Source organism: Panthera tigris, chromosome A2, assembly GCF_018350195.1.
Source record: "Panthera tigris isolate Pti1 chromosome A2, P.tigris_Pti1_mat1.1, whole genome shotgun sequence".
NCBI lineage: Eukaryota > Metazoa > Chordata > Mammalia > Carnivora > Felidae > Panthera > Panthera tigris.
The window spans coordinates 154,646,805-154,661,529 of record NC_056661.1 but is presented as its reverse complement, the minus strand read 5'-3'; the positions used below and the strand labels follow the sequence as shown (position 1 = coordinate 154,661,529).

The 14,725-nt window shown below is 42.4% G+C and overlaps 2 protein-coding genes across 9 annotated transcripts in view; both read right to left on the bottom strand.

Moving 5' to 3' along the window:
• The window catches only part of SSBP1 (single stranded DNA binding protein 1), a 47,483-nt gene that overhangs the window by 22,845 nt on the left and 9,913 nt on the right, over window positions 1-14,725 (bottom strand). For 4 of the 8 annotated variants that reach the window (XM_007090819.3, XM_007090822.3, XM_007090818.3 and 1 more), the window contains exons 7-8: window positions 14,551-14,624; window positions 6,211-8,498 (exon numbers count right to left, since the gene is read on the bottom strand). In XM_007090819.3, coding sequence (XP_007090881.1) covers window positions 14,581-14,624 — 44 coding nt within the window. In that variant the 3' untranslated portion in view covers window positions 6,211-8,498; window positions 14,551-14,580. The other 4 variants (XR_001511209.2, XM_007090820.3, XM_042973955.1 and 1 more) reach the window with 4 other exon arrangements.
• On the bottom strand, window positions 195-1,145 carry TAS2R3 (taste 2 receptor member 3). Its single transcript, XM_007090884.1, has one exon. The coding sequence runs from the start codon at window positions 1,143-1,145 to the stop codon at window positions 195-197; it is 951 nt and encodes a 316-aa protein (XP_007090946.1).

Genomic DNA, 14,725 nt, shown 5'->3' with positions numbered 1-14,725 from the left:
ACTGTTTCACTCTCTTCCAAAACAACCATACAAAGAGAAGCCATGAGATGTGTCCCCCATGGGACAAGGCAATGCAGTAGTGTCCCTCTGCTACTGACATCATGGCACCGGAACCACAGGAGGGTCAGGAAGAGCCCTGTAGTCTTGAGCCAGGCCGAAGGGCACCCGGGCTCCCACCTGTGCCCTCTGTCACTCTACAGGGAAACAGGTCCTTTGGATCCAGGCTTCAGATGACCAGACTCACACCGCAGCATCCCCACAAACATATGCTTCAGCTTGCTGTTTCCCAGAATGAGAATGAATGAGTGGCTAGCAGGATAAAACATGGTAATGAGTTCTCCAATTATCTTCACCATCTCAGTTCCTGGTATGAAATAACTGGATGATGTAATTAAAAAGGCAAGAAAGTAAAGCAGGAAGAGAAGGAGGAAGGAGAGGATGATTTTGATGGCCCTCTTGTGGGCCTCAGTGCTTGGATCTCTGGAGCTGGTGCCGCTTTGCTCCATCCGCTGTGTGTGCCTCCCCAGAGAGAGGATGAGCAGAAAGTAGGAGGCCAGAGACACAATCAGAGGAGGCAGGTTCCACAGAGTCCCAAGAACATGGATCAATTTATATTCATTTCTTTTCTTTCTAAAGTGCTCAGTCACATTCCCTGTGCCATCGATCCCACCGAGAATAGAATACATCTTAAATTCATGGATCAGGGACAGGGCACTGGCGCACGATAAGACCAGCGCACCCAAGATCATCTGTACGACCATCCTGGAAACTCTCCACTTGAGCCAGAGGAATGTAGGGTGAGAGAAACTGGCAATTTTCAGGCAGTAGAGGACACTGAGACAGGTGGCAAGCCAAATGCTCAGGTGGTTTGTAAATGTCCAGAAAATATCAATAATTTGCATTATTATCCCTTCATCATGCACTTTGGAAGAGAACACAATTAAAACACCATCAACCAAAAGAATCCACAGCAGAACGATCCTGGAGAGAGCCAGGTTAGCGATGATGAAGTCAGACAAAGAGATTGTCTTATTCTTAAACCAACTGCTGCCATTGACCAACACTATGAAACCATTCCCCAGCATCCCCAGAATGAACTGAGTGGCAGACAGAACCAGAAACACCCACTTGTGGAGCCCTGACATGTCAGCTACTAGGCAGACCGGACCTTGTTCTGTTGACATACAATCTCTGTGCTGACTTGAAATTTCTCCCTGTGAATCTGCCACCTTTCCTTGTCGCTCCACTGTACCTGTCTCTTGTCTCTGCCCAATTTAGTCTGTTGTAGAGCAAAGTTTAGTGAACCCTCTCTGGATCTTTCAGGTTAGTCTGTCCTCTTCACAGATGACATGGACTGTCACATTCCATCTATGACCTAAACTCAGCAGCTCTTTGCCAAAATGCAAATGGGAGTAGTATCCAGTGTCACACAGAGAAGGAAGAGATCTGACTCGCAAAGAAGGTGAGGATTTGGACTGGATTTCAAAAGGAGGAGGGTTCCAAACCACCCAGGACAGAAAGGGTCATCACCAGAAGAGTCACACAGAATCACTCCGAAGAGTGAGAAGTCTTATTCCTGGGGAGGAGGACCCAGGGACACACACAGAGATCAGAATTCCACCAGAAGGCACTATCAAAGTCACGCTGGAGGGAGAGTTAAGTGCATGAAGTAGAGAAAGTTCAGGGCCACTGGTCCTGGATTAGAATTAAAAGGCGTGCCTGTTGGGAGTATGCCTTACATGAGGAGGCTCCAAGTTCTTCCATAGTGAGCCAGATCATCAGAAATTCTTAACTACCCGAGTATTTGAATAACAATAATGAATTATAGCATATAACCTATTCACTCAGGGTGCATGATTACTGTATCAATACGTCAACAATAGTTCAGGGTGACAGAAATCACAGACAACCTCTTTGACCCAAGAAGCCTTATTTATGTAAAGCAATGCCTTACAAATTTTGACCATGGCCAGCATTAGTACTTTCTATATGGCTTTATAAATATCTACCTATCTATATACATACATATATACGTATATTATATATATACATATTATACTCAGAACACAAAGGAGTCACAAAATGATGTTTCCCCTTTCAACATGTGTGGCACTCTGATATTTTATTTGTTTATTTGTTTATTTATTTATGTATTTATTTTACATCCAAGTTAGTTAGCATATAGTGCAATGATTTCAGTAGATTCCAGTGATTCATCACCTATCTATAACACCCAGTGCTCATGCCAACAAGTGTCTTCCTTAATGCCCCTTAATGCCCTTCCTTAATGCCCCATTTAGCCCATCCCCCCAACCACAATCCCTCCAGCAACCCACAGTTTGTTCTCTGTATTTAAGAGTCTCTTATGGTTTGTCCCCCTCCCTGTTTTTATATTATTTTCGCTTCCCTTCCCTTATGTTCATCTGTTTTGTATCTTAAATTCCACATGACTGAAATCATATGATATTTGTCTTTCTCTGACTAATTTCATTTAGTATAATACCCTCTAGTTCCATCCACGTAGTTGCAAAGGGCAAGATTTCATTCTTTTTGATTGCTGAGTAATACTTCATTGTATACATAAACCACATCTTCCTTATCCATTCATCTGTCAATGACATTTGGGCTCTTTCCATACTTTGGCTATTGTTGATAGAGCTGCTATAAACATGGGGGTACATGTGCCCCTTCAAAACAGCACACCTGTATCCCTTGGATAAATACCTAGTAGTGCAATTGCTGGGTCGTAGGGCAGTTCTATTTTTAATTCTTTGAGGAACCTCCATACTGTTTTCCAGAGTGGCTGCATCATTTTGCATTATAACCAGCAGTGCAAAAGAGATCCTCTGTTTCTGCAACCTTGCCAACATCTATTATTACCTGCATTGTTAATGTTAGCCATTCTGACAGGTGTGAGGTGGTATCTCATTGTGGTTTTGATTTTTATTTCCCTGATGATGAGTGACATTGAACATTTTTTCATGTGTCTGTTGGCCATCTGGATCTCTTCTTTGGAGAAGTGTCTATTCATGTCTTTTGCCCATTTCTTCACTGGATTATTTGTTTTTTGGGTGTTGAGCTTGATAAGTTCTTTATAGGTTTTGGATACTAACCCCTTATCTGATATGTCATTTGCAAATATCTTCTCCCATTCCGTTGGTTGCCTTTTAGTTTTGCTGATTGTTTCCTTTGCTGTGCAGAAGCTTTTTATCTTGATGAGGTCCCATACTGACAGCATGGGGCCTACTTGGGATTTGCACTGTCTCCCTCTTTCTCTGCTCTTAACCCACTTGTGCTCTCCCACTCTCTCTCTTTCCCTCTCTCACTATAAATAGACATAAGCTTTTAAAAAAATCCTAAATTGTTAAGTCCAAAATGTACATCTTCATGCCATACACTCTTCTGAGCTATATACTCCCATATCCACCTATATAACTTTACTTGACACTATCACAGACATCTCAAATTTAACATGTCCAAAATAAAACTCTCAAATTACTCTCATTAAAAAAACAAAACAAAACTATCTCTTACCCTCAATCCTCCCTATTTCAGCAAATGGCAACATCATCCACCCAATTGCTCAAATCAGGCACCGCCTAAGGATTAACTTGATTCTCTCCCACATCAATCTATCAATGATGTCTCCATTGTAATCACAAAACGTATCCTGGGGGCGCCTGAGTGGCTCAATCCGTTGAGCTCCCGACTTCAGATCAGGTCCTGATCTCACGGCTGTGAATTCGAGCCCATGTCGGGTTCTGTGTTGACAGCTCAGAGCCTGAGCCTACTTCGGATTCTGTGTCTTCCTCCCTCTCTCTCTGGCCTTTCCCCACTCACGGTCTCTCTCTCTAACTCATTCTCCACTTCTCATCTTTTCCTCTGTAACAGATTCTCCATAGAGCCACAAGAATGACTTTAAAATGTAAATCAGATCATTGCACTCCACTACTTGAAACACTTCAATGGTTTTCCAGTGCAACTATCGCAAAATATAAACTCCTCATATCGCACACTGAGAATCTCTTCTGCATGTCCTCTTGCATGCATCAGGACTCACAATAATTTCTGCCATATCATATGGTCTGAGTTAAAGAACAGGCTTTACTGGAGTAAGAGAAAACTCCTATCAACACCAGAAATAAAAGCATGGCTCCTCTTCATCCTCCTATGATTACACGGAGCACAGTTCGGTTAGCAGTGTACTTTCGTATGCCAATGGAGGTGTCTCACCCTCCCTGCTGTTCTCACAATTCTTGTAATAACAGTGTGAAAACAACTTTGTCAGTAGGAAAAGAAACAGTCTTAGTGCCAGAAAATCTGGATTTGGGAAGCCAGCTATTTACAAGAGTTGTCTGAGAAAACAGCGGGCCGACACACGCAGACTCGGAGCCCACAGGACGTTATAGCTCCCGCCGGTGTTAGAGTCAACAGTTCCGTGGCAACTGAGCTTATGCGAAGCACTTTCGGGTGGGAGAAGTGAAAGAAAGCCTTTTCCCAGCTAGCTTGTGGTCCCGACAACCTAGATTGAAGTCCTAGAGTTATTTTTTGGACTTTTCTCATTGCTATATAAAACTCCTACAAGAAGAATGGTATTTCCCAGGTTGTCTAGGACAATCCTGGCACGTGCCTGTCACTCCAAGTAACTATTAACAATTCCCCCATATCAGTGCTTTCCTCACTGAACCGTCAGGCCCTAGGCGCAGACCTTGACACACAGCAAAACTTCGGTAAATATATATTGAAAAAATAAGTTTTCTAAAGCTAGCTTATTTTTTTAGCTCAAGTTTTAGATTAATTTTTTAACTGCCACTGACTCAACATTGTTTCTAAAAGTTATTTTTGTTACTGGAATAGCTGTTAACTCATTTACACAGCTGCATTCCATCCTGTGTGCATTTATTTACCCATTCTCTGGCTTGCTGATTGTGCTATTATGTACATTATTGCTAAGAACACCTTTGGACAGGTTTCTTGGGCCACAGGGGCAAGAGCTTCCTATAGGTGTACCTTAAAGATGGAATAACTACAGGGGCGCCTCGGCTCAGTCAGTTGGGTGTCCATCTTCGGCTCAGGTCATGATCTCACGGTCTGTAAGTTCGAGCCCCGTGTCGGGCTCTGTGCTGACCGCTCAGAGCCTGGAGCCTGCTTCCGATTCTGTGTCCCCCCTCTCTGTCTGCCTCACTCATGCTCTGTCTCACTCTGTCTCTCAAAAATAAATGTTAAAAAAAATTTTTTTAAAGATGAAATAACTACATGAAATTACAACACAAATTAATGCCAAAATGTTTTCTGAAAAGGAGTTGCCAATTTACCCTCTCCCCACCAGCACGTAAGTTTCCACTGGTATACAATATCCTCCCTCACACCCTGTTCTGTCAAATGTGTTTTCATTTGCGAGTGTGGAGGGCTTAAAATGAAATCTCATTGCAGCTTCTGGTTTGCATTTCCGTGATTATTTATTTTTTCAAATATTGGAAGTACATTTAATGTTTAAGTTAACATATTGGGAAGGTAGGAAATCAAAACAAGGTGGAAAGAACAAGAAACTACAGGCCTGACAAGCCATATGGAGAGTCAAGTGGAAAGTAAACAATTGAGAATACAGTAAGTGCATTTAATATACAATATATGTGTAAACATTTTGTTTCAGTTTTAGTTAACATACAGTGCAATAGCAGTTCTAGAGTAGAATTCAGTGATTCATCACTTACATACAACAACCAATGTTCATCACAAGTGCCCTCTTGAATCCCCATCACCCATCCAGCCCATCCTGCACCCACCTCCCTCCAGCAACCATTTGTTCTCTATCATTAAGCGTTTCTTACGGCTTGTTTCCCTTTTTTTTCTTTTCCCCCTTCCTATATATGAGTGAGATCATATGGTATTTGTCTTTCTCTGACTTATTTCACTTAGCATAATACACTCTAGCCCCATCCACAACATTGCAAGTGGTTTTCCTTATTAATGAAGTTGACCACTTTTTCACATATGAATGGATTATTTATATTTCACAGGCTCTGTGTCTTTGCCCATTTTTCTAACCTGTTGTCTCCTTGTTGCTTTGTAGGCCTTCCTATATTCTAGATCGTATTTTTTTTTTGCTTTGTAACCCTTATATATTCTAAGTTATATTTCAGTTATATGATTGCAAATATCTTCTCTCGTTTGTGACTTGTCATTTTGCTTTCTTTCCAGTGACTTTCTATAAACAAGTTATTTTTAACAGTTAAATGTATCCCTCTTCTCTGTATTTACATTTTTGTTTAAAAGAGAAAATTTCTATGCCACCAGATCATAAAGACATTGTATTATAGTTTCTTCCAAAATTTTTAACATTTTGCCTTTCACATATGTCTTTAAATCACCAAGAATTGATCTTTGCATAAGGTGTACATATCTGATTTCATTTTCTTCTGCATGGATAACAAATCTCCCTGGCATAATTGAAACAATCTAGACCCACTGATCTATGCCACTTTTATCCTTTTCTACATGTGCATGGTCTGTTTCTGGGTTCTCTTTGCTACACCACTGCCCTGTTTATTCCTGTATCCATAGAACAGTTTTTTATCACTATAGCTTTCATTCTAAAAAGGCTTGCCAACTGGCAGAGCAAGTCCCCCATCTCACTCTTCTTCAGAAGTATGTTGTGTGATCTTGGCCCTTTGCGTATCAACGCATCTTTAGAGTCAACTTGTCCAGTTGTCCCCAAGAAACTGGGAATTTTTGTTTTGATCTGTAACATCAATGTGGGGGAGGGTTGAGATCTTTACATGATTGATGCTTACAATAAACATGATTTACCAATGTGTTTAGTCTTCTTTTAATGTATTTCAATCAAGTTTCATAATGTGCTCCACAGAGACCACACTCTTGGAAGACTCATTTTCTGATGCTCTTGTACATGGCATCTTCACTGCTGTTTGCAGTTGACTTTTGTAAACTGATCTTATTTCCAGCAACTTTTAATTATTCATCTACAGATTCTTTTCTTTCATGGTTTCTGTGTAATCACGGCATTTGTAACTTTCTTCCTTTCCATCTTAATACGTTTTCTTTCCTTCCCAACTATGCTTGCTAAAGCCTCAGTACAAACAACCTGTCCAAGAGAAGTAGTGATAAGACATCCTTGCCTTTTTCATTTTACGAAAAATGCTCTTCTAATTTCAAGTCTGTTTGAGGCACACCTTTGACACATATCCTTCGTTTTTATCTCCAAACCACGATGTCAATATTAGCAGGTCATCAGGGAACTCCCTTTTTTCAGTGTGTTGTCTACTTATGCTCGTTTCCGTTTAGTTTAGAACCTGTCACTTGAAGAAGTCCCTTTCTTCCTGCAAGCCAATGCTACAGATTGAACTGTGTCCACTCAACATTCACATATAGAAGTCTAATCCCCAATGTGACTACATTTTGAGATAGGGCCAGTAAGAAGATAAAGTGAACCCAGGCCATAAGGGTGGGGCCCTGACACAACTGCATTAGTGTCCTTATAAGAGACACCAGAGAGTCCACGCTCTGCCAGCACAAATAGGAGGCCATGTGAGGACACGGTGAGGTGGTAGCCACTTGTAAGCCAGCAACACGGGCCTCCCAGGAAACCAACCATCCTGCACCCTGTTCTGAGACTTCTAGCCTCCAGAATCGCAAAAACATCTGTTGTTTAAATCACCCACTCTATGGTATTTTGTTATGGCAGCCCGAACTTAAGATTCCCTAGAATGCAATAAAAACTATGTCATACTTAGGATCTGGTTATTTTGCAGTGGGACACCTCCTCACTCCAGATTAGCTCGTCTGCTATACTGTCAGAAGCAGAAGGTCAGTACTTCTGTTCTTATTTACGTGCTACTTTAGTAAACAAGGGGCTGTTAACTAAGGGTCCTCATTTCAGGCTTCAGGCAAAATTAAACTATTTGATGAAAAAAAAGTTTGTATTTACCCTTTTTAAGGTATTGGCTAAGGATCCGCGTACATTTTATGTCCCAGTCCCTCCCCAAATTAAGAATGAGACCTAGGTTAAAAGTCTGAGAGACTGTGGCAGTAGACGTGATATTTTACTTCTACCAGTAGTGAACGGTCTTAGAAGAGAAAGAACTGAAGTAATGAATTGTGTATACGGAGATAAAGAATGTGTGAATTAGTAAGAATTAGGTTCAAATGCAAAGCACAAATAAGTGGCTTAAACAAGGTAGAGATTTATTTGTGTCTCCCAAAGAAGTCCAGAGGTAGACTGTCCAGGACCGCGATGGTGGCTCCATGGTCATCACGGACTCCAGCCTCTTCCATCTTCCATCCTGCAGATAGTCTTGTGGTCTAAAATGGCTACTGGAGATTCTCAGCCATCATGTCCACATTTCAGACCAGAAAAAGCCAGGTGAGGGTCTGGAGAAGCACAAAGGATGAGCCTCCCAACAGAGCTAATCATTTAAGGAGCTTTCCTGGAAGCACCACCAAATGGCGTCTGCTTCTACCCCCTTAGCAACAGTTAACTGCAAAGGAGAACAGGAATGCAGTATTTCAGCCGTGCACACTGTCACCACCAATAAAACATGGGCTCTGTAAATTAATGGGTTCTGTAGAAAGGATAATAATGGATATTGGGCAGTGTATTCATCATGTTTCTTATTTTCTGTATTTTATTATCCTTTGACATCCTGGAGTCTGGCAGACCTTGGGAGGAACTAACTCCTTCCCAACATTAGCTAATTCCTGGAAATAGTAAACACTTGCCCAAGAGCATGTCTTTCATATGCAAACCAACCGATCCTGATTCCATACCTGCCATCAGCCTCCTTTTATCAGGCTCCTGCAGTCCAGAACACTGTTTCTCTGCTCAAAGGTACCAGACAACTAGAGACCCCGCCCCTTCGGCCCGGAGCCTGGTGAAAATCATTCGTCCCACGAAAATCACAATAAAAGCTTTACGCCTGCCCTGGGGCTCCCCCGGTGGCTCTAGTGGTGTGGCATGTGCCCTCCTCTTGGCAACTAGAATAAACTCCTCTTTCAAGACAGTTTCTTTATGTCTGTCATCTTACCACACCGGATTAACACAAATCCCACCTACATTGTAAAATGGGTAAGCCACTGGAAACCTCTCCCACGATACGGTTTTCCACAGCAGAAAGCTGGAATCCTGGCAACATTTGTTATCTCACAAAATATGCTTAAAATGTGTTTGGCAGAAGAAAAAGGGTCCCTCGTCTCAACTTCTCTTCTGAGCTCCACTCGTTAATCATCAAATAGAAGCCAGGAAGTCTACAACTCAACTATGTTCAGAACTACTCCTGATCTTCCCTCTTCTCACCCCTGTTCCCACGTTCATGTTTCTTAGTCTCAGAAACAAAACGTCACTATCCACACAGCTGCCCGAGCAGCTTCAGAATGATCTCTTCGTGGCCCTTCTCTTCCCACCAGCACCTACTGTCCCCAGGGTGTCCTGGACAGGAGTTCCATGCTCTCAGTATCCCTAACCAGGAGCACAGCACGGGATCTGGCACATAACTGTTGCACAGTGAACGAACCAACGTGAACCCCAAACTCTCCACTGTCCCCTGTAATGCACACTCTGCTAACCTTTCGAGGCTCTTGCAGGAGCTTCCTAACGGCCTGCAAGCTTTCCCCACTTCTAACCCTTCACAGGCCTTCACTTCTTTCTCAAGCACAGTTCTGATACGTCCATTTCAAAACATGCAGCTCCCCACTGCCAAAGTCCTCTGTAAGCTTTCAAGGCTCTTTATGATCCAGCCCCAACCCCTTTTTCATGTTTTATCTTTCACGGATCCATATGCTTTTATGTTTCTGGACCTTTGTTCATGCTGTTTCCTCTGCTGAAAACTAATCTAATAACTATTCTCATCTGTGTCCACAGGACTTTATTTCTACCATCACTAGACTACTCCTACCACAGCACGCTTTGTACACAGGCTCCTGCCTCTGTCCTCCCCATCCAGCCCCCATCATCCTAGATTGTGAGCCCCTTCAATGCAGTAATCCTGTTATATTTATCCCTATATCCAGGCCTGTATGCTTGCAAGGTTTAAAGCAGGTGCCCAAGTGACTTTTAAGTTTAAAAAGATGCTCAGATTAACTGTAAATAGCCACGAAAGATTAAAAGCAAACCAAAAAACACTACAAAAGTGGACTACGTTCTCAGTAATCCACAGACATTAACAACAAGAAAGGTCAAGTACAATAAACTAATCTAAAGTTTACAGGCTCCCAGAAGTGTCTCGTGAGACTGGGGAGATGGGCATGGTGACTGAAAGGGATATGCCTTGTTTAAAGTAACTACAAACAACAGTAATAATGGCCAGTAGGCACTGAGCACTGGGTTCAGTTAGCATGTGCCAAGTTATATGTATTATTCATTGTGTTCCTCCCAGCAGGCTTATGAAGTAAGACTACTATCATCCCTGTTTTATTCACAGGAAAACAAAACGACAAAAAATCTGAGGCAGGGAAAGTTAAGAAACTCAGCAGAGGTCACTCAAGTGGTAAGTGAAGCAAATCCAGGCTGTGCGACTAACATAACTATTAAGTTAAACCACCTTCTTTTCAAAGGACAGGTGCAGCAGGAAAACTGCAAAATGTTAAGGTGTAGACCTGTATGGACAAACACCACCCTGAGGTCCAAAGCAAACGGATGAAGAGTACAGACAAAAAAGAGAAATTTCATTATTGTGTCTTCATGACTTGGGACAACCTAAAAAGCTACACACCATCCTATCACAGACTGTGGGAACAGCACAAGGACATATACAGTAGTGGGGGGGGGGAGCACAAGGACATATACAGTAGTGGGGGGGGGGGGGGTATAACGCCGTTGACGCCTGCCAACAGTCTCATTCTCTAAAAAGTGAGCCTGTCAAATTCTTGCACAACCTTGCTGACAGTTTCAACTCTCAGTAGGAAGGAAACAATTAGAAGGAACAATGAAAGGAGGAGACGCCATAAACCTACTTTAACCAGTAAAGAAACATGGCTTGATAACAAGGGATCAAGAGGAATCAGTAAAGATAACCTAGCAGAAAAATTAACTGTGATCTATTTTCCTATAGGATCATCAGACTGAAAATGAGAAAGAATAAAGAGGTGGTGGTATTTCTCCCTAATTCTACCCCAGCCAAAACCTCTGATGTAGTGGGACTCCCAGGGTGACTTAGACACACCCTGCAGGGCTAAAAGTTAGCAGTGGGGGTTCTGGATAGTTGGGCCAGTGGAGGTGGGACGCAGTGGGAAGCAGACTGTAGGCAGAGAACAAAATGCAAACTTCACATACCTACACTCAAACTCCAGCTGTGCCTCTTATAAGCTGCATGACTTTGACATGTTACTTAACCACGCAGTTTCAGGTTTCCTCACCTGCAAAATCAGGATAATACCACCTCTTAGGGTAATAGTGAAATGAGACAATGATAAAAAGCACTGAGCTCAGGGCCTGGCACCTAGTACATACACAAAAAGGTCAGCCTTCAATATGGTCATCGTTTTCCCTAAGAGATTTCTCTGTAACTCACGAAGTTTTCTACAACGATTTGCTTGCTGTTACTCCCACCAAGCTTCACAGCACTTAATGCAAACCCTGACAGAAAAATAAGTAAAGTGAGCCTGCCTTCCTTTTCATGTCAATGTTTCAGTGCAATCCAACCAAACATTTTGAAAGCCCTATAATGTCACTTTGCTAGGCTAAGCTGGACAGGGACAAACGGGTAGTCTGAGTAAAAGATAAGCCCACCTTCAAGAACTGCACAATCTCTTTGGGGAACAAAGGGAAACCACCAATAATTCCTCCTGAGCTGCAAAGGTTAGGCTGCAACCCAGTTGGCAATGACAAGAAATCCCCAAAACAGCCACAAAAATATGTCTTTGGTATTTTTGGATGTCTCTGGATCAACTGCCCAGTCGTTTTTAAGAAATGAATGACTCCTTGAAAACTACTGACAGCAAACAGTGGATCTCATACAGGTTGGTCTTTAAAGTCAATTGTTGTAGGTTATATACACGTATTAAGAGGAAAAGAAAAGAAAAAGAAGAGAAAAAAAAGGTAAGTGAAGTATCTGAGCATGCACTACAAAGATGCAGACAATGGAGGGAAATACATGAAAGATATCTTGTTCGCCTCTAGGACAGGAAGCAGTAAGTACTAAATGAAAGTCAATCAGCAGTGCCAGCCTGGCTTGGAAATAACGGAAAGATTTTTGTTTTCCAAAAGTGAAAACAGTTTATTTGGTTTTTATTGTCAAAAGTAATATAAGCTCAAGGCTAAAAAACAGTAAGAATAATAAGGAAACTCACACATAATCCCCCCATCCAGAGATCATCACAACCTTTTGATGTTTCTCCTCCCAGACTTTTACTAAACATATATTCATATCTATTACTTCTTTTTCAAAAATGGGAGAGTACCACACGTGCTGCTACCTTCTCTCCCACACCTCCGTGTATCCTACTCATCTTCCCACCCGACGTGGAATCCCAAAATCAAAGTCACACGGCAGTTTTCCACAGGAATATTCCCTGACACCGTGAGAAGATGACAAAGGGAATGCAAGACACAAAACGTGGGGCTACAAGACCCCTACCGACTGTTAAAGCTACCAGGTTCCACACATCTACTCCGAGAGCAGCTTGGGAGAGGTACAGAGTTCTCAGCACCCAGGGCTGCCCGAGGAAGGGAAGGGCAGAGTCCATGCTCTGGGAGCTGCCCAGTTGCAGACCTCACATCCGCACCATCAGCCTCGTGCCGAGGCCTCTGCACCGAACGCCCGTCTCTGAAGGCCCTGCTGCCCAACCTCAGAGCCTTCCAGGCAACCTGCAGCGGGAGGGCGGCGACGCCTTCGGCTCACAGGGATCCGGCGGGGCGCACCTTTCTGCCCCTGCGCCCTGGACTCAGAGCTGCTCTGGGCTGGTCACTGAATTGGTCTGTTCACCTATTACCTTCCCAAAGCACAGATTCATCACACTATTTAAACAGGTATACTAATCTGCAGAACTTCTCACAACTTTTAAGGAGTATAAAAGCAGCTTTTGCTAACGAAGAGTTGCCCAAAGATCAATTTTATCTACATTTTCCTTAAGGAATGTGGCATAAAGAAGTGAGGGCTACATCACCAGACAGTTTTAACGTATAAACTCACAAAGCAGGGTTCATGTACTGATTAATGGTCCCAGCTGCAGGAAAAAAGACAGCTGATATGAGGAAACGGCAATTCCTTTTCTACTGTTCCTGGACAAGAAGAGAGAGAAGCTGAAGAATTCCATCTTTACCCTGACCCAACTGTACCATAAGTGCAAAAAGGGGCTCAGGTGTGGGTCCATCAGGCAGCATGTGAACCGGGAACCCGTGACAGTCTAGCATGACCTAAACCACAGTCAGCACCCTGCTCTCGGGCACAGAGGACAAGACATGCAGTCTAGGGCACCAAAAAACAGGCTGGGCTGGAGGCAAAGCTGGAGCCTGAGTGGCCGAGACAGAATGAGGGACTGCTACAACTTGAACTGGACAACCAGCTCGACAGTGGCCAATTCTAAACAGGCACAGCCAGCTAGCAGACCTGTGGAGGTCTGATGTAAACCTAAAAAGTACAAGAGGCACTGAAAAACAGACTTTACCTTATGTAATACTTATTAGGAAATTACTAGTACTCTGTAATTTCCAGAATCTCATAATGAAAGTAATCGTGTGTACACAGTGATCTTTGTATGTGCATCAAGAGACCAGGTGGAAAAAGAAAAGGAAAATGCCACAGCTCAGGCTCTAACCTACAGAGGCAATGTCAAAGGTAGTTTAGGGGACTCCCCCAAGTTCTGGGTGAGACTAAAAGGATAGAGAATGGGGCTTAGAAAGACAGAAACTAGTGGAACCAGAGCCCCTGTGGCATCACCTGGAAATGAACTAGTTCATCCCTACTTATATTTTGGGTCTGTACTATTGATGACCTCTATTTCGTAAGTGTTACTAGTGAAATCTGTCCAAAAACAAAAGATGTGAAGAAAGTAGGTTAGTCTTAAAGCTAGGTTTAGGTTAGATACCAACCCCTGTTCAGCAACCCCCTTCAGTTTGGGCTGAAGCTTAATATCCCATTGGGATCATTCATCTGTCAACATTTATCGAGTACCTATTCTGTGCCAAGCACTGGTTAAGGTGCAGGAAACAAAAAACATACAGTCCTCGCCATTTAGTAAGAAAGAGTCCTCGCCAAACAGTAAGAAAATCATTATTCACAACCATGGGATAAAGGCCTGACATAGAATACTTAGTGGCTGGATCAGTACTATAATACAAGCATGTATAAAAAGCAAGAGGCCATCCCAAAGGACACCTATCCTTTTGCCATAACATAGATGAACCCAAGTTCATCTGTTTTATACTCTTGTACACAGAAACCATCCCTAAAAGAATAAACAATTAGCTACCAAGGTTTATGAGACAAGGGGGGGTAACAGTCAAAAGTATTATTACTCATTTTATATAAAAGAATATTTTAATTCTTGTCCTTAGGAACTATAAAGACTATACGTGATTTGGAAATGAGACCGTACCAAACAATGGCCAAAGAAGAATCGTCCACTCTATGCCTTTTCTTTGGTCTGGTCACTCAGAAATATAATATTATCTGTAAAGAAGCCAAAACATAAGTATTATTTTCAGAACTCTTTCTCCATCTCAATTAATCACTCCTCTATAATACACACAAACTTAAATGCTGTTAACTAA